Source organism: Pogoniulus pusillus, chromosome 15 (genome assembly GCF_015220805.1).
Source record: "Pogoniulus pusillus isolate bPogPus1 chromosome 15, bPogPus1.pri, whole genome shotgun sequence".
NCBI lineage: Eukaryota > Metazoa > Chordata > Aves > Piciformes > Lybiidae > Pogoniulus > Pogoniulus pusillus.
In genome coordinates, this window is record NC_087278.1 from 7,234,734 (window position 1) to 7,254,721 (window position 19,988).

At 57.1% G+C, this 19,988-nt stretch overlaps 1 protein-coding gene across 1 annotated transcript; it reads left to right on the top strand.

Moving 5' to 3' along the window:
* Positions 1-9,901: 9,901 nt before the first annotated feature.
* SHISA8 (shisa family member 8) lies at positions 9,902-19,510 on the top strand. The gene is made up of 4 exons (XM_064155132.1): positions 9,902-10,844; positions 17,877-18,001; positions 18,107-18,247; positions 18,700-19,510. Exons 1-4 carry the CDS (start codon positions 10,297-10,299, stop codon positions 19,014-19,016), a joined length of 1,131 nt encoding a protein of 376 aa, XP_064011202.1. The 5' UTR covers positions 9,902-10,296; the 3' UTR covers positions 19,017-19,510.
* The last annotated feature ends 478 nt before the right edge of the window (positions 19,511-19,988 follow it).

Consider the following 19,988-nt stretch of genomic DNA (forward strand, 5'->3'; position numbering starts at 1 on the left):
AGGTAAAGCTGGGGCAACAGAGAGATGTCTCTGGTGATGATGTGGAAGACAGCAGAAGGGCTGCTCAGGTGTTGCTAATTTTCAAAGCAAGCTTTTTTTTGTCTTTGCAATTCAGCTGCTGGGCAAGGCATGACATTTCCCCACAGCTGCCATCCCAGATGCCCCTTCTCCCATTGGTCCTGCTGCCCACCAAGGGTAGGCTGGTGGTGACCACTGTCACCATACAGCCAGCAAGCTTCTGTTCAGGGCAGAAGGACCAGCTGGAAATCTAAGTTAAAGAGCTAGACCTGAGCTTGATGATAAAGGATCTCTTTTCCCTCCAAAGAGACCTTTGGTACAAGGCATCTCTGGTGCACATAGCACTTTCTTGGTGCAGGATGGTGTGTCTGGGGTTTTCTCCTTTACTTGAAGCACTGGAAATACTTTAGCTAGAGCACCCTCAAGCTGTTGGCCCTCGCCATGAAAGGAGGTCTCCAGCCTTTGCACTCAAGGAGGGCAAACCGGGACAAAAGAGCTCCCACATTCCCAAACACTTTGTGCTCTGTGTCAGCTACACTTCCCAGAACCAGGGGCCCAAGGTCTCATCTCAGGCTTCTAAACACCAAGAGAGTAGAAATCAGGAGATACCACGCACAGTGATGTGACAACAGGCTACGAGGAGCAGCTTCCTGAGCCAGCTTTGTTCTGCCCAGGGTCTGGTCTCTCTTTCCTACACACCAGCCAGGACCTTGCAAAGGGAACCTCCAGCCATGCTCCTCTCCCAGTGCATCAAAGACATCTCCCTCGGCAGCTACTATTCGACTGTGGACTAATCCTTTAAGAGGAGTGATGGGCAAAGATTAACACCTGCCCTGTGCAGGGCCCAGCTGACTCAAACACAGGTCTCACCCATGTTGCATGTCTCTCCTGCCTGTGGTATAGGAGGCTTCACCATCCCTTCTTCCCACACCTTGCTGGCAGGATCCCACGTGTTTGAGTGTGTGCCCTGGCTGCCCTGGCTGCCTCAGCTACTGTGCTAGGGTGGTTGCAGAAGTGAGAGCAGAGCTGTCACATCCTCCACACTGAGCCTGCCCTGCTCTTTGGCACGTTTTTTAATGATGCTTGGCTTGCTCCAGCCTGAGACACAGGATGCTATATCAGGTATATCTCACTGTCTGGGTTTCTCCTGTTTCTCTTCATTTAGTTCTCTTCTCCTGCTCATATAATTTGTACATTTACCCTCTTAGTCCCCAGTCTTTGTGGGGCTGCAGGTAGTTACTGAGCCCTTCATCTGTCCTTGAAACTTCACAAACCTCACAGATCTTCATAAATAATTTCTTGGGAATCAGCATCCTACGGTCTTTTCCTGTCCTTCTTTTCCCCAAGGTTTTCCATGCATCCTCCTGCATCCCTGGTCACAAGAGTTTCTGCTGCCACTTAGCAGAGAACTACCAGAGAGAGTCCAACAATGGGCTACAAAGATGATTAAAGGAACAGAACATCACTCATATGAGGAGAGGCCGAGACCTGGGGCTGTTCAGCCTGGAGAAAAGAAGGCTGAGAGGGAATCTTCTCAGTGTTTACAAATATCTGAAGGGTGGGCTTCATGAAGATTGAGCTAGTCTCTTTTCACTGGTGCCCAGCGATAGGATGAAGGGCAATGGATACAAACTGGAGCAGAGGAAGGTCCAACACAAGGGAAACCTTTTTTATTGTAAGGGTGAGGGAGCACTGGAACAAGCTACTCAGAGAGGTCATGAAGTCTGCTTCTCTGGAGACTTTCAAAACCTGCCTGGACATGTTCCTGTGTGACCTGCCCTAGGTGAACCTGCTTTGCCAGGGAGTTTGGACTGGATGATCTTCAAAGACCTGACCACTACCATTCTGTGATCCTCTGGTTCCTCGCCTTCCCAGGGTGACTGCATCCACCTGATGCCCTTCTGTTTGTTCTTCTCAAAGCTCCTCGACAATTTGTTCTCCTCTCATCTCTAGACTGCACTGAGCCATGCCAGCTTTCCCCTTTTCTCACATGATATAGAATTCTTTGTCCCCCAACACATTCACTTACACTGAACCTCATCCCACCAGCTTGCAATGGCCTCATGTTCTATGTGGTAGCTCACGTGTGTCAACTGACAGTCTCTTACCATCTGCCATGACAGAGGTAGGATCTCAAAGGCAAAACCCGATCCCAAGAGCCAAAGCTCACCTGCTGTTGTTAGAAATAGTGGCAACTCCAACAGCAAGCCAATTGTATTTCAAAACAAGGTTTAGGAAGGTACAGAGAATGTTCTGCCTTTTTTTTTCTTGGACTGAAGCAGTGAGCAGTGGGATGGAAGGAGCAGCTGAAGTTCAGCAGCAAAGACTTTATGCTGCTGCTGCCCATCACAGGTGATGTGCACTTTCATGGGCTCAAAGGAACCCAGACAAGCTTAGGAAGCAGAAACACTTTGAGATATACCAAACCCAAGAAACAACTCCTGGGTCACAAGTTCTCCAGACCTAGGCTGCTGGAAAGAACATGGCCTGGAAAAAGTCTCATTAAACACTTGCCCTGCTGCTATCTCCTTGGTATCTCCTTTGATTGCTCTCAGGGATGCGTCCAATGGCTGCTCTTATCCATCCTTCTGAGGTGCTCAATGCCACAATGGCTTTGGCTGACATCTCTGGGTGACAAAGGACTTGTTTCACCCAGAAAGCTGATCTAGTAGAGTCTGTTCTGTCCCCAGGCTGGGAATGGGAGGCAGAAGGAAAATGCTGTATCCATTAAGAGCACCAAGGTGACTCCTGATTGCCACAATGAGGCTATTGCCGACACCGTGCAGGGATGGTTCCTACAGGGGGGAAAGCGGCACGTTTGATTTGCAGCCTCCCAAAAGACAGAGGCTTAGTGCACAGTGAAATGTCACCGGGTTAATGACAGGAGACCTGAAGCAAATCCCTGACACTAATAGGATTGAGCTGCCTTCAGCAGGTCTCACTCGCAGAGGCGGATCAGTCCAAAATGAAGCTAGCTCCGGAGCCCACAGGCTCCCCGTGGGTGAGGCAGCTCTGCCCGCAGCCAGCCCTCAGATAGCAAACCCTTCTCTCTGCTCTCTAATCCAGGCAAAGGAGACATCAAAGGACGAGTGCATCTGCCCTGGGACCGCTCTTGGGAAGCCAAGGGTAAACAGAGCCCACAGTCTGCTGATGGAGAGGGGGAGAGCTTGGTATACACCAGCAAAAGGGAGGCAGGAGGAAGGTGATGGTCTCAAAGGCAGCACACTGCTCTATGTGGGGACAATGTGTGAGGGTGACATGTCCACATTTCCTTGATCTTCAAGGTCAGGCTCAACAAGGCTCTGAGCAACCTGATCTAGTGAAGGATGCCCCTGCTCACTGCAGGGGGGGTTGGACTTAGATGACCTTTGGGAGTCGCTTCCAACCCAAACCATTTTATGATTCTGTTTACATATTTTCTTTACCTTCTCACTCACCTTCATCCTCTGCCATGCGAAAAGCAAACCTGATCTGCTGGGCGACTCCTTCCCTGACACTAGTTAAGGAGCTTTCCTGCCCAGTTCTGCTCATGAGCCTTCTCCAATGCCTGCCCTATGCCTTTTCTCAAGACACATCCCTGTTTGCTTTTTCATCCCTATGCACCTCAATCATGGGCAGGAGTGAGAAGTCTAGGGCCAGTCTTTGCTGGAAAAGAGTTACTGTAAAATTACTGCCATGCTGAGCCTCTCCACATCCCTACTGGAGGAGCCTGTCCCCTGGCACAGGGCAAAGCAGGGAGAGGAGGAAGCGGATGTGCTCCTGCTGCCAGTGTCCCACTAGCCAGCTTCTGTTTCCATATTGAAACGTTTTCCTTGTAGAAGAAAAGGAGATTTCCTCCTCTTGCCAGGAGGTCTGCAGGCACTGAGCAGCCAGCTAGCTGCCCTGACCACCACACTGGCTTTAGGAGTAGGCTGGCTGCTCCAGCCATTCCAGCCACCTCACTTCCCAGGGCTTCCCTTGGCTGCAGCACGTCCACCTCACCTCTCCTCTAGTCAGAAGCCAGCACATAGCTGGACCTTTCCATCATGCACTGAAATAGGCATGCTCCACTCCACCAGCCACTTATACGTGTGCAAGTCCCCCAACGTGTTCACCCCCCCGACCCTGACACATTTACACACACACACTCACGCACATGCATGCAGCTCCCCACACACGTGTGCACCCACGTCCCTTGCTGCACGCTCAGCCACATGCACACGTTCACACACCTGTGCCCTTTTCCATGGCCCACATTCCCCATGGCTCCTCAGCACTTACACTCCCTACGACCCCAACACAGCTGCACAGCCCTGGCCCCTGTGCTGCGCAGGGGTGACAAGCACCCCCGGCACCCAGGGACGCAGAGGGGCAGTTTGCGTGCAGCAATGCCGCTGTGCTGGCCCTGCCGCTCTGTGGGCTCCATACCTCCCTCTCAGGCACCTGAGTGTAGCTGGCAGGGGGGCAGCGCCTGTGCCCGAGCCTGCGGCTGGCACGGCCTCCCTTCCCGAGGCGAGGCTGCGCCGCTGCTGCCGGCCTGCCGCCGGCCGCACACCGCACGCTGCTCCCGGCCATATGGCCTCCTCCCGCCAGCCCTGCCCCGGCCGCCAGAACGTGCCCCCCCCGCCGGTGCCAACGGCTCCGCTGCCACCGCCATCTCAGCTCCTGAAGCACGGCGAGAAGAGCGTAGGTCCCTTTTGCTGCCACAGCCTGGTTTTCATTGCTCCACAGTTGGCAAAAGCAGCCCGGGGCTGGCCGCGCTGGCTCCTGCCCGCTATGCAGCGGACCCCCCTTTGCACACAGCAGTCTCCCCCAGCCCCGGGGATGCCCCGCACGGGGACAGCTGCTCTCATCCCTTCTCCGTTTGGGTGCGCTTTGCCCTGAATGATTGCGGTTTGAATCCGTGCCTGCGTGAGGGATGCTCGGGGGCGAGAGCGGCCAGGGCAGGAGAGGTAGCACAGCAGAAGGGGAGCACGGCCAGGGATGCTGCCACACTGTTCCGTGAGCTGGGCTGTGCACCGTTATTTGCAGGTGAGCTTATGTGGCCTTTTAATGCTCAGGAAAGGTGGGGGGAATTTGATTTGAGCAGGAAAGCAGAGGATGCTCAGGCTCCCTCCAGGCTAGCAGCAGGAACTGACCACACAAGCCCAGTGCGAGAGGAACTGGGCTGTTCACAGGTACTGGTGAGGTGCCAGTCCAATGCCCTGCCGACTGCCCAAAGCTCTGATGAGTGTAAAGGGAGCTGCCAAGATCGCACACCCATCTGCAACACAATCTTTAGGGTGAAAGAGCAGAGCCTCCGGGGCAGGTGGGCTGTGGGGTACCTTCACAGGAGGGTTTTCCAGCACAACCCTCACCACCAGCATGGCCTCTGGGATTGCTCTTAAATACAAAGTCCATATGCAGCGACCCCCATCAGGCCCCTGTGAGTCACAGGCGATGCTCAGGGGCCTCTACAGCTGTACCTGGGGTTACGGCTGCCCTCTAACAGTGCCAGCTGGGGGCAGTTTGTGCTGCCAGCCCTGATCCTGCTGGCCTGTGCTGCAGCATAAATGAAAAATAAGCCCCTTGCTTTGAGCTGATTTTCTCCTGATTCCTCTGGATGTCATTTGGGTTTGAATCCATCCGCCTCTGGGAGGCTGGGAGCTTGGAAATCTCCACTGTTGAACGTTTGCAATTACGACCATAATGGTAAAGGCACATATGGTTCTGTGTGCTCTCTAAGCCGTTATGAGGCACGGGTGCTGTTTTACAGCCGTTTTACAGCCACAGCATCAAGCACAGGCAGGGGAATAAAATCTTTGTACACACTGGGCTGGAAATAGGGTGGTTGGGAGCTGCGCTGGGCTCTGCTGCTGCATCCTTGTGCCCTCTCCCAGGTAATTTAACTTTACCCTGCTTAAGCAGATCCTTTTCAGTGGTGTGCAGTGACAGGACAAAGGACAACTGACACAAACTGGAACACAGGAGGTTTGACATAAACATAAGGGGGAAATGCTCCATCTTGAGGGTACCAGAGCACTGGAACAGGCTATGCAGAGAGGTTGTGGCATCTCTCTGTAGGCATTCAGTACCTTCCTGGATGTGTTCCTGTGTGGTTTACTCTAGGTGATCCTGCTCTAGCAGGGTGATTGGACTAGGTGATTTCAAAGGTCCCTTCCAGCCCCTAACATCCTGTGATCCTGTGATCACTGACACAAGAAGCCCAAGCTCTCCTGTGGGTTCCCTCATCTGCTGAATCCATGAGGACATGCAGAGGGGAGCAGCATCTTACTGTGCTTTAGCCCAGCACCTGATCCTGGAGATCTCTCAGCCCAGTCTTAGCAGGTCTGGGAAGACACAGGACTTCCCAGTGGGATGCTTATGGTCAAAGGCATTTTCCCCACAGCGAAGACAAACAGGAGGAGACCTCTGGTTCTACCTCTAGCTGGAACTGCAACAGCTTCAGTAGATGAAAGTTTGCATGAAACAGGTTTCTCTGGGGTGTCCTTGGGTATGGGGAGGTATGAGGAATGCCAGTGCCCCAAGTACTCCCAGGGACATAAGGAGCTCTGCTTTTTTCCTCTGCCTCCAGGCAGGGGACAGCGCTGCAGTGCGTGCTGGAAGCTCTTCCTGACAGCCTTCCTTCGCCTTCAGCTCTTCCCAGCTGATGATGTCAGGCTGATTTGCAAGCGACAAAACCCACTCTGGCAGTGCTCCTCAGCACACGGGCAGGAGATGTTAGCTGAAAGGAGCCCTCCTGCCTAAGCACAGCAATTCTGTGTGGGGCATCCACCCCACAGCAGCACCCTTTCCTCTGTTCACCCCTTGGTCTGTGGGCTGGCTGGGTCCTGCATGGCAAAAATCGCTTTCTGGAGCAAATGTCTCTGATCCCCTACCTCTAGAAGGGACTCCCTGGGTAGTTCTGGGGCTCCAGTCACCCACCGCTGGCTTTCTCCAGCAGCCAATTCCACCCCAAAGCCTTCTGCACTTAGAGGCCTCTGTGGCTTTACTTCTCATTGTTGATGGTGATGGTTCCCTCCTCCTGGGGAAGCGCCTGGCAGCTCTGCCTGGCTTGCACCCCTGTGATCACTGAGGATTTAGGGCTTCTGGGCTCTCTGGCTGTGACAGAAAGGATCTCCAGATTGCTGTGCCCTGCCAGAAACAATCTGTTTTCAGTGTCAACACTGGGTGTATCCCTTTCCAGTCAGTGTTGAACTGCCCGTATCCTATTTCTGCAGGCACAGAGACACCCTTCTATAGTCTGGGTGGCATTGTCACTGCAGGGGATAGTTCTGTGATTGCCTCCAAGGCTCATGGCCAAAGGCTGCTGGAGCTCCTCTCCCAATTCCCCATCCCCAGAAGTGCTTGCAAATATTGCAAGCACATCCTTCATCTTTTCTCTGGCAGTCTCTATTGACTTGTGTTTTCCTACGTGTGCTTGCTGCTGATTCTCGGTAGGTGAGGTGTGGGTTCCAGGCCAGAGGATTTCCCTCCCGCAGCCCCCTCCCTTTTGGGATGCAGCTAGTGGCCATGTTGTTGATTTGATGAAGAGGAGCTGACAGCTCAGCAGGGCTGTGGGCTGCAGCCCCTGGCTGCCAGTGCTGCACCAAGCCAGACCCTGCTGGGTCTTGCCCTGTACACCGGGGATGTGCCAAAGGGGTGGTCCTCCACACCATGCCCTTGGATTTGGTTCCCTTCTGGGTAGAAACAGGAAGATGATGCCTGCAAGTAGCTCTTCCTCCCTCCCTTTTGCTCCCAGAGACCCTTTGAATCCGCTGCTTTACACTCAGTAAACATCCTCTCTCCCTTAAAACCATTCCCTTTCTCCCAGGTCACACCAAACAACCATTTTCCAGCAGACTCCTCAATTTTGGCTAGTTTTTCGCTCAGCCTGCTAACAGCCTGCTAAAGCCTCCAGGCTCTCAGGGAGGCTCTGCTCACACGCATGTCGGGAGCAATCGCCTGGTGCCTGGGAAATGATTGCTGGCATTACCTGGGCAGACAGCAAACTTTGCTTGCACAGCTTCTCTCAAGGCCTGTGCTGCTGTTGGCTATTAGTGCTAACGACCCCCAGGTCTGCAACTTCCAGCCGATGGGGCTTTTAATCAGAGAGCCCCTCTGAGAGTCAGGGGAAGTGTGGCTTTTGGAGATGTGCCTTTTCTTCCACCTCACTGGCTTTTCATCTCTTTTGAGAAGCTCTGGAGGCTGCAAGCTACCTTACCTAATGGATTTCTATTAGGTTGTAGCACTGGGGGCCTATTGGACAAGTCCCAGGCTCCAGCTGCTCTCCTTATCCATGTTTTCAATGATTTTGGCTTTTGCCAGCTTCCAGATGGGAAGCGGCTGGGGGTCTGCAGGCCCCAGGCTTGGTGACTGAGTAGAGGATATTTTATCCCCTAAATCCCTCCTGCAGCAAAAGACAGCAGCGTTTCACCCTCATGGCAGGGGAAGCTGTTCGTGCAAAGCTCTGACCTGAAACATCGCGTCAATGCGATGCAAGGAGAGGATGATGATGGTGTGATCATTCCCCGTTGTGGCACATGGCACAGCACTTTCCCACCTGAACAGCTCATGACAGCCAGATCTGGCTCTGTGTGCCCATAGGAGCCTGTTTGAGTCCTCAGCCAAGGCAGGTGTCTCTGCAGGAGCTCCATGTCAGCGTGAGACCTTCAGCCTACCACTTGTGGTGGACAGGTAAGAGATGGGCCCTGAGGACAGGCTGGTCCACCTGGGGGGGTGATTCGGCACTGGTCTGAAGGAGGCATTTCAGAAGTGCTGGACTTCCATGACCTGTTTAATCCCACCTCCATCACTACAATAGCCTTTCATATCACTGCTTGTCTGGGGGCCAGAGTTCCTGTGTCGGCACTGTGCAGCTCAGAGGCAGCCCTATCCCCTGGATTAAGGTACCAACAGGGCAAGGCAGAAGGAGGCAGTATCCAGCAGCTCTCTCCTAGAGCAGGGAGGACATTATTTCCCGAAGTGGAAACTGGTGATGCTGAATCTGCTGCCCTTCTCTGGCACAGGTCGTAGGACTGCCCAGAGAGGATGAGGAGGAGCTCCCATGTATTGCCACTCCTTGCCTTGACCACCCTTATCCTAGGCTGCACAATGTGCAAGTGCTGGGAGAAGGGCTTGATGATACCTCTGTTTCCCCACCCTGCTCTTGGTGCAAAATCCCCAGAGCAGCAGAAGAAAATTCCACTCTTCTGGGAAGGGACATGGCAGTGTGAATTAATGCCATCCTTATGGATGGCACCAACCGGAGAGCAGAGCAGTGGGTGCGTATGTCCCACACAGGTCTGGCCTTTGGAGCTCAAACAAGGGGTGTCCAGAGGCTTGCTAAATATCATCATAGCTCTGGGGGTGCCCCAGTAGCCCTCAGCTTGGCCCAGCTTGCACATTCCCCGTTCACAGTTCCCCTCTGACACTCCCAGGGGTCTGGGGCTGCTGCTCTTCCCTGCGTGGTGGCCCTCAACTTGGGGCTGCCAGAGGGACTGTGTACCCCACTGCCCAGCACACACCGGTCTGGCACCGCAACGTGCCAAGCTGCCGCCCCTCAGCCCGCAGCCCCCGGGCGGCAGTGGTGGGATTGCTTAGGGGGCAGCGTGGGGCGGGTGCTACACGTGCCCGGCTGCCCTCCGCGGCAGTCCGACGGGGAGGACGGGCGTCCTGCCTGCCGGTGGCGGCGAGAAGCCTGGCAGAGGACTCGGTGAAGGACCTTCTCCGGTTTCCTCGGGAGGCTGTCAGGCGGCGGGGGAGCCGAACCCCCTGCTCCTCGCTGGCCGCGCCGGATCCCTCCCCCCGCCCTCCTCCTCCTTCTCCTCCTCCTCCTCCTCCTCCTGCTCCTCCCGCCCGGTGCGAAGGCTTTCGCCGCTTCTCCCTTTCCTTTCCTTTCCTGCCGTCTCTTCTCCGCGGAGCGCGGTGCCGGGAGGCGCGGGCAGAGGCGCGGGGATGGGGCGGCCGCCTGCCCCCCGCCAGCCTGCCCGCTCCCGCTGCCCGCCGCCGCCGCCGCGTCCCCTCCTCGGCCGGCGGGAGGGGACGGCTCTCTCCCGCCGCCCGCCTCGCCTCCTGCTCTGAATTTCTGCCCGTCCGCCGATCTGGGGAGAGGCGGGGAGGGGGCTCGTCCCCTCGCACTTTTCCAACCCCCTCCCCTCCCCCAATTCTTTTTTCCTTCTACCCTCTTTTTCGCCTTCCCCCCTATCACTTCCCCTGCCCCCCACCCCTGCTTCCCAGCCCGTTTCTTCTCCACGGGATCTCTTCGGCGGCCATGCGGCCGGTCCTGGGCGAACGGTTCTAACTCGCCCCCTCGCCCGAATGGCCCCCCGGAGCCGCGGGCGGATGGAGCCGAGCTACGTCGTGGGTATCTGCTGCCTGGTGCTGCTGGAGCCGGGCCGGGTGTGGAGCGGCGAGCCCAGCACCGGGGTGCCCGGTGAGAACGGGAACAGCAGCCAGGCACCGGCGGTGGAGTCCACGGCTCCCGCGCCCACCGGGGCGGCACCAGCGGGGGGAGATCGCTGCCGCGGTTACTACGACGTGATGGGGCAGTGGGACCCGCCATTCAACTGCAACGCTGGCATCTACCAGTACTGCTGCGGGACCTGTGGGTACCGCTTCTGCTGCCAGTTCAAGCCCGGACGGCTGGACCAGAGTGGCTGTTCCAACTATGACACCCCCAATTGGGTCAACACCGGCCAGCCGCCTGCCCGGGTGGATGAGACCCCCGAGGACCCTGCTCGAGATAAGCCCAACATGATCGTCTACATCATCTGCGGTGTGGTGGCCATCATGGTGCTGGTGGGCATCTTCACCAAGCTGGGCCTGGAGAAGGCACAGGGTCCACAGACAGAGATGACCGTCTCCAGGTAAAGGGGTCCAGTTCCTCCACTTGCCCTGCTTGATCCCCCCATGGGTGGCAGTTCATGTCTCTAGCCCTTTGCATAGGGTGAGCCTTGGCCTCACACTGAGGATGCCAAGAGAGTGAGATCCCTAGAACCCCCATCCCAGCATGCTGAGACACCAAGAGGGTGGACGGCTGTAAGCCCCTCAACCTGTTCTAGCAGGGCAGGCTGCCAGCCTGGACAGCCTCCACACAAAGGGGTCATCACACAAGGGTGTATGGTGACCTCTCACAATGATCTGCTCCATCCCTTGAGGAGGCTTGTCCGTAGCTCAGGAAAGCCACCCCAACAGCCAGAGGGGTGGATGAAAAGCAGGCTACAGGATGTGGCTTCCTCCCTTCTAACCAAAGCTGCGGTCCAATGTGTGGGGAAAGCAAGACCCGGTCCAGCTGTGCATGGGGTGACCTGGGACTGCAGTCCCCTTGGACTCAGTCTCACTGGCAGAGCAGTGGGAGAGGAGACAGCAAAGAGCTCTGCTGTGACTGCTCTGTGTGTGTGTGCACACATGTGTGTGTGTGTGTGTGAGTGAAGGGTGTGCACAGCTGCCTGCCTCTGTGCAGCAGGGTGGGATGTAGCTCTTTCACGAAGGGACCAGGCTGCACAGCTCCTGGGGCTCAGCCTACAGTGGAAAGCTGGGCAGCCTCCACTCCTGATCCTCACACTCTGTGGCTCCAGTCCCTGTCTTTTTAGCCCTCTGCTGGACCTGAGTGCAGGGCTGACAGGGGGAGGTTGGGATGTCAGGCACACTTTTGGCACTGCAGACCCCCGTGCCTCCCCCAGATCTCTCCTAGCTCCTGTAGCTGTAAGTGCATCTTCCCCTCTCCCTCCCACACCATTCCTGGCGCCGGATACACGCTTCTCACCCCTTCCCTGCTTCCAGCACTGAGCTGTCACAAGTGGCCAGGCCTCAGCCGTGCAGGGTGCACTCACTAGCAGCTTCCCTGGGGGCAGCAGAGTCGTATGCCCGCCATCGGGGCACATGGGAATAGGCAGGAGGGGCATGTGATCCCCCTAGCCTGGGAGGGAGAGGGACAGGGCCAGGCAGAGCCGGGCAGGGTGTGGCAGGATAAGGCAGGACACGCAGGCAAGGCCAGGCAAGGGAGGGCAGGGCTGGTGGTCTCAGCCACGGAGCTTTGTTTCTCCCTCAGTGTCATGTACAGCTCCCCTGCTTAGGTAGGTTTTTCTTTTCCCTCGTTTTTTTAAATCTTCCCTCCCCCCCCACCCATCACATACAATGAATTTAACACTTGGGAGCTGCTGGCAGCTTCAGCATCCCCACTGCAGCTCTGTCCCTGTGGCTCTGACTCGGAGCTGTCCCTCCTCAGCCTGTCCCTGGTAGACACACAATGCACATGTGTGCACATGTGTGCACAAGGGCCGAGATAAAACCAGAGTGGTTGTGCCATGGTCATGCCTTGGGTGCCCGGAATCAAGGGGTCAGAGATGAGGATGGGACCCAGCAAGGGCTGAAGGAGCAGAGAGAGGCATCAGAGGCTGAGCCAAATCCAGCACCTCGCTGAGCAGCAGAATGCAGACTCTACTTTGAATCTTCCCAGTGAGGACAGCAAGCCTGTGATAAACTCATTTTTATGCCATTTTGGTCAGGGATTTTAGCTTTAGAATAACCCCAAAACAGGGCTGGAGGCAATGATATCATGGGACATGGAAGGAGCTGTCCTGATTGCATATCCCCAGCGTGGAGACCCTCACTGCTTCTCCGGGGGCCCTGCCTCCCCCTGCCCACCTGCGGCTTGGGCAGCCACCGGGTGCTGCATCCTAACTCTGGATCCACTGCACCCCATTCCACTGCACCCAGCTAGCTGGCCCCCCAGGCTTGGAGAAGTGCTGTATCTGGGCATGGATGGGGCTTGCATGGCCCTCCTGAGTGCCACGAGGCAGTTTTGGGGGGACTGAAGCTTTGGCTCAGTGCTGCACGCCTGTGCCTGCCCAGCCGTGTCACCTGAGAAAGTGCTGGCACCTTGACAGGATCAATACAGCCTCTGCCAGCCTCCCGACTCCCCTTCCACCGAGTCTTTTTTTGGTCTCCCCCTCCACCTCCTGGGAAGGAGATACTGCACTTGGAGAGGAACCAGTCCCTGGGACACCTAGACCCAGGTCCTCAGCCCTTCTGCCATCACGAGCTGACAGCCAGGCTCACTGTGGGGCTGTTTGCTGCGGGTAGGCTCAATTCTGCACTGCCAGAGCCGTATGTTTTCCCACGTCCCCCTCCCTCTTGTGCCAGTCCAAACTTTCCCAATGAGTCTGGGAGGCTGGTGCCATTTCCCTGTAAAGCCACACATCTTTCAGGCACTGGCATACAGACTGGGAAAGGGGGAATTTTTCCTTGCCTGCCTTTGCAGAACAAAATCAGAAGGGTACCTCTATCAGTACAGAAGGCAGGAGAGGTCTTGCCGTCTCCTGTGTCCTGCATAAGCCACAAGCAGCTCTGGTTCTGTGGGGACAGTGACTGGCAAGCCACAGTAGGGCTGGAATGGTGCATCAGGTGCAGGCACAGCACCAGGCCAGTGTGGCTTCCCAGGTGCTGAGCTGATGGAGACAGTGTCAGGGGCTGGGTACATGGCATGGGCGTCTGAAAAGGAATGCTGTCACCTCCATCCCACTGTGTGCTTGGTCATCCCAGGCAATACATTTAATCTTGGCACCTCTGAGAGAGAGGGATTATTTCTACCTGCCTCACTCCAGTACCCATGCGTGGCCCAAAGCATGGACCATGCCATCTCACTTCCCTTACGGAGCCTCAGGTAGGAGCTTCTCATTTGCTCCTCAGGCACCGCATTGTGGCCTCGGGCCAGCTCCTTCTTGCACGGCCGTCTTAGTAACCATTCCCATCCCTCCTTCCTGCCGGGTTTTTTCCGAAGTGCTGCCTGCTGCCCCGGACAGCTCCCACCACTGCTGCTTGCAGCATTTCCCAAATGAGGGGGCAAAGTCAACCACTTCTGCACCTCCAGGTGTTCCGCATGGTCCTGATCTTGGTCCTGGCCGGAGTGACCAGGAATAGTGACCAGGGCCAGAAACCCCACTGGTTTCTCCCAGGTGGAGACACCTGAGCCCTTATCCAGTGTGTCCTGCCTCAGCAGCCTCCAACCGATCTTCTCCCCTCAACTTAGGCTACTGGTCCACCCGGGCAAGCAGGCACCCAAGCAGTTGTCACTACCTGGTGCATCCTCCCCTCCTCACCTGCCTTCCTCCTGCAGAGCCTTATGGCATCTCCTGCAAACCCCTCTCCTTCCTGCTCAGCTCACGCTTGGCACCCGTTCCAGGCACTTCGCCTGTCCAAACCTTGTGCTGAGTCAGTAACACCTGCCCGTGTTTTTCTTCAGGACTTGTATCCCCAGGGACATCAGGTCCTTGGGGGCCTCTGGGATCTGGCTATGCCCATTGTGTGAGAGCAAGCACACTCCCTGGACCTCCCTCTGAAACCTTCTGATGGGGTACTGTAGATTATGGCTGGGGTGAACATCCCTGTGGGAAGAGCTGGATGAGAAGCAGACTCTTAAGGACAGTGGGAATGCTGGAGAGGGGCAAAACAGCTGATGGGAACAGGTGCCCTGGCAGCTGCAGTAGCCAAGACCCCAATGCTGGATTTTTACTCCCTGTGTTCCCCTGTACTACTTGCATGTACCAAAACCCAGCCCCAGAGTGCATCTGACTGCACTGAGTGTTTCTCTGGTCATGTTCCCACCCGTAGCCATGCCTGTGGCTGTTGTCCACAGTAGCAGGTGGCAGTGAATTGCTGTTAGCAGGCAGCAAGTTGTCACGTGCTGCCCGGGCTCTCTGGGGAACAAGAGAGGGGACTCAGATCCATGAGGCAGGTAAAACCTGTTCCTGGACTGGATCGAGTGTCCAGCCAGGTGAGCTCACTCCCATGGCGCACTGCTTTGCCTAAGCTCCGTTACCACTGCTGCAGCACCAGTTGCGCAAAGGCACCTTGCTACCCCGGAGCCTTCCTGAGTATCTCTCAGTGTCCCAGCCCCACTGGGTGGGTATGCTACGGTGTCCTTGCTGCTCAGTTACACAGGTGGGCAGCCCCTGACCCTTGCAGGTGTTCTATATGCCATGGGAAATGTCCCCCCGCCGAGAGGTGAAGATGATGCTGCCTCTGGGTGTGGCGGCAGAGTGGGCAGTCAGGGTGCCAGCCCACCCACAACCGCAGTATGCCACACATCTCCTCCACCACCATGCCTCTGTTTCAAACGTCTCTGCCCCACTCAGCTGGTGGTTGCCACCTTCTGTGTTCCTCCAAGGGTTCTCTCCATCTTGGGCCATCACTCCATCACTTCTCCTCTCCAGAGGCTGCACTTGTGTCTCCTTCCATTGCTCCTTGTTTCTTTGCCCAGGACTCGCAGGCTTTTCCTTGTTTAGCTTGTGAGGTGTGGCACTGGATGCCAGCTCCTGCTGTGAAGCTTTCTTAGCCTCCATCATCACTGCTCCTAGATCTGCCTTGCCACTTGTTCTCAGGGCTGGTTTGGGGGACCTCGTTTGCATCTGTTGGCAGGACTAGGCTGGCCACAGAGGCGGCTGCATGTCTGCATGAAAAAGGCTGTGCTCAGTCAAGCTGAGAGGCAAGAAACCTTCACAAACAGCCTCATGCACTCAGCAGTCGTAGCCACTGGGGTGGATGGAGACCTCAGTGGTGCTACTTGATAGTGTTTTGTTGCAGATGAGCAGTGCAGGTTTAAAACTGCATCTACCCAGTGTTCTCCACCTGCACCCTAGAGTCATTTTGGTGCCACAGGCTGCTGGGTGACTTAAGAAGATGCAACCAGACCTTATCTAGGTCCCGCAGGCAGGGGAGCAGGCTGGGGCTCATAACCACTGCCCCCACCCCCCCCCAAACAACATACAGTGAGAGAGCAACTCCTCAGTGTAGTGTCACACTTCGGGTCCACTGTACCTCTTGGAGACAGGGAGGGTGATGCAGCCCTCAGGAACTCTGCTGGCACCCTTGGCTGGTGGCATGGCTTGTGTACAAGGTGGAGGGGCTGACTCCAGGTGTTGCCAGCACTGACAGCTCATGTATGCTTCTCAAAACAACTCATCAAGAGCTGCTCGTGCCGTGTTGCTAATTGTTATTGTCCACACACCCCGGGCAGCTGGCACAGAGGGCAGGCTTACCAGAGAGAGATGGATTTATCTGGAGAGGAAGTCACATATAAAGGATTGCTCAAGCTTCATAAATAGACCCAAGGAAAAAAAAAAGATAATAAAAAAAATAGGTCAAATCACATTGAACTTCCCAGTGAAACAAGCCTGTTTGAGTGCTGGGCCCCAGGGACAGGCAGCAGCCAGTGGGGAGGGGGACAGCAAGCAGTGCACCCCAGGGAAGGTGGCAGCTGACAGGGCGGCAGCTCCTCGGGTTGACAGCCCGTGCCCACGGCTTTGGGGGACATGCCTCTCCCCTAGTCCTGCCTGGGTACAGCCTGCTGCCCACCCACGCTTGTGCCTGGAGCTTCTCTGGGTGCAGGTGTCAGAGGAGCCTGGCTGGGCTCAGAGCTGGGGTCAGTCAGCTGCAGGAAGGCTCCTGTGGAGGTGCAGGGTTTGAGCAGCTGCAGCTTGCAAGTGCCACGGCCTCTCCAGGCGGTGTTTAGCCACAGTCGCAGGAAAAAAGGTTGCTTCTTCTGTTTAAACAGAATTTCCTGTGCTTCAGCTTCCACCCACCACCCCTTGTTGGCATGGCATTGACTTGTTGCACCCTCCCTTTGGCTGCTCACTTTTGGCATGGCACTGTCTTTGTTGTACTCTCCCTTTGGATGTTCGCTTACATCAATAGGATCTCTCTGAGCTTTCTCTTCTCCAGACTGAACAGTCCAAACTTTCACAGCCTTTCTTCATGGGAGAGATGCTCCAGTCCCTTCAATGTCTTTGTGGCCATTTACTGGACTTTCTTCAGTATGCCTGTGTCACTCCTGTAGTGGGGGAGCCCAGAACTGGAGTCAGGACTCCAGGTGTGGCTTCACCAGTAGCAAGCAGAGAAGGATCACTTTCCTTGGACCTGCTTGCAACAGTTTGCCTAGTGTAGCCTAGGAGACCCGTTCGATGCTTCTGCCTCAGGGGTGCATTGCTGGTCCGTGGGCAACTTAGTTTCCGCCAGGATCCTGTGGCCCTTTTCTGCCAAGCTGCCTTCCAGCTGGTCACCTTCCAGTATGTACTGGTGCTCGGTTGCTGTCAGACAGGGCTGGTCTCTGCAAGGAGAATGGCAGGTCCCCTCAGGGCAAAGCCCTGCCTTGACAGGAGCACCCTATCCTGTCCCAAGACTTGCTGCAGAAGGCTGTAATGCCCCTGGCTCTCTCACTCTGGCATTACCGGCGTGCCCTGTCCAGCACGGCCACAGTGTCCTGCCCCAGCACCACCGGCGCGCCCCTGCAGCGCTGCGGTCCCACCGCGACTCGCTGTCAGTGCCGGACTTTTCCAGCGCTGCCTATGTGTCGCGGTGGGACTGCAGCATCTCTGTCCATGAATGTTAAACAAAATAGGGCTTTATCTTATGTAATAGTCTTTAATGTTTAATGCTGTTACTTACAAGGAGGGCGCTAGGCAGGGACAGCGCATGCACCAGAGGCTGCTGCTCGCTCATCCTCATCCCCAAAGAGGCTCAAGTGGCCTCTCTAATCCCTTCCTCGAGGTCTTCTCTGCTTTGAAGGGTCTCGAGTGGAGATGTCGCCTCCTCTCCCTCCTTCATCAGGCTCTCACTTCAGGAGCGCAGGCATTGCTTCTGCTGCTACAACCTGGCTTCCTCCGGCTTAGTTCGTCACACCCTTGCAGCCTGCTCCAAGCCATGCATCTCCCTCATCCCCCTCCTGGCCATTGGAGGGCTCAGCTCCAGCCAGACTCCGATTCTTTTTTGGCTACTTCTAGCAGCCATTTCCTAGCCCCAGGCTGCCCAGCTCTGCCTCCAAAGAGGGTTCAGGGCTGAGACACATCAGTTAGCCCACTGGGGTGGGCTGTCACCCTAACGGCCCTTCACCCCCTCCCCAGGACACTGACGGATCTACTGAAGCAGCCAGGCCATGGCCCCTCTGAGCACATGGACGGCCTCATGGCGGGCGTGCAGGTCCCACTGGGTGAGGGGCTGCCCCAGGGCCCCCCCAGGAGCAACACAGGTAAGGCATCAGCATGCTGGGGAAAAACAAGCTCCTTTGGGCGAGTAAAGGCAGCAAGAGGACACTGCCCACAGCCAAGTCCCCTGTCTGCCTCTGCTCCCCTAGACAAAGCACCCTTGAACAACGCGGTGGCCATTGCCCCCTCCCTGGGGCGGTCCCACAACCACAACAAGCGACTGCCACTGAGCAGCAGCCTGGCCCTGCCAGCCCCCACCTATACTGCCTACGCCACCCTGAAGGCTGGAGGTGAGTGGCACTGTTGCATGAGCAGGGATGGCAGCTGGGGGGATGCGCCTCAAAGGCAGGTGGGGAAGGGTGGGAGAGGCTCGCAGAAGAGGGCGGGCAGGGTGAGCACCCCAGTCCTGCGGGGCTCGCCAGCCGACGTGGAGGACCTGCAGCTCCCCCATAGCCCCACTGACCCCAGCCAATCGGCACACAGGATCCTACCCTGCACTGCTCAGCCCACTGGAATTCAGGATCCCTCATAGACCCATTGCTCTGCACAGCCAATCGGTGCTTAGGGTCTCCCCAAATCCAGCAGTGCTCCCCAGCTAATCCATGGTCAAGACCCCAGACGTCAGCCATTCAGCACCCAGGCTCTCTCCCCCAGCCTCGCCCGCCGCTGCCCTGCCTCGGTGTCCCCATGCCGGCAGAAGGGGTGTCCCTGCGGGCGTGACGCTGTGCCCCTGTCCCCACAGAGACTGCTCCCGAGGACTTCTACAGGCGGTTCGGGGGGGCAGAGGTGCCCCTTGCCAGCACCCTGTCCTTCCCGCCCGCCGACAGCCCGGCGCTGCCCGAGGGCTGCCCCCCGGCCAAGACCAAGGGCCCCAAGCTGCCGGGGGGCCCAGCTTTCCTGGGCAGCTGGGAGGGGGCTCCCCCCCGGGGCCCCCGCAGGCCTGGCCTGGCAGCCCTGCGCTCCGAGGGGCCGCCCGACGCCTTCATCCCTGCCACCCCGCTGTACGGCCAGCCCTCCCGGCACCTCGCCACCAACAGCAAGACCGAGGTCACCGTCTGACAGCTGGCACCGCTGGGCACCAGCCCTGGGGCTGCCCCCCACCCGAGCGCCGCCGCCGGCCTGCCGCCGCAGGGGATCGTCGTGGGTCCAGCGCACACCAGGGAGGCTGGCCACGGAGCCACCCTGCCGCTGCTGGGGTGGGTGCTGCCGGCTCTGCTTCACCGGCGAGGAGGCGCCCCGGGCCAGGCCGTTCTCTCACCGGGGCAAGACTCGGACACTCAGCCCACCCCCTGACGGGGCTGAGCCAGGGACGCATTGGTGGAGCAGGCTGCTTAGGAGACGGGAGCTAGTGCCGGACACTGCGCAGGGCTGGGCACACATCCTGCCGGGACCAGGCACCCCAGCCCAGCTCCCACGGCCGGGGAGGGGAAGGGCAAGACGAAGCACTGTCCCAGCACGGCTGGCAGAGCCCGAGCAGCCTCCTCCCCTTCTCAGCTTCCCCTTTCTCACTGCCCCAGCCTCCACCTTGTCAATAAACAATGCATTAAACTGTACGGCCTTGGTATGGATTGGCTGCAGGACGCAACGCTGCTCCCCACCCCGCAGACTACTCCACATGGGCAGCAGGGTACAAAGCCCCCTCCTACAGGGCCTGGGGAACGCCCTGACCCCTCCCGCTGCGGGACATGGTGGGGAGAGTTTCCAGGGCCAACTGCAAAACCCTTCGAGCAGCCACATAAAAACCAAACAGAGCTCTTCTGTCTGAAGTTTAATGCTTCTGACAGAGTTTTACCAGGGGGAGCAGAGAAACAGAGATGGGAGCTAAAGGACATCGTTCTAAGCAAGGTCAGGTAAAAGCTTTCCTCCCACATAGATGCTCTAAAATTGCAGGCTGCTGGCCCAGCTCTACCTTGCCTGGCTCTACTCAAGCTGTCAGGCTCTTGGGTTGCTTCCAAAGGGGCAGACACATTGCACTTGCTCCACCAAGGGACCACCTTTTGTTACAAGCCCCATAGCCACGTTTTCCAGGTT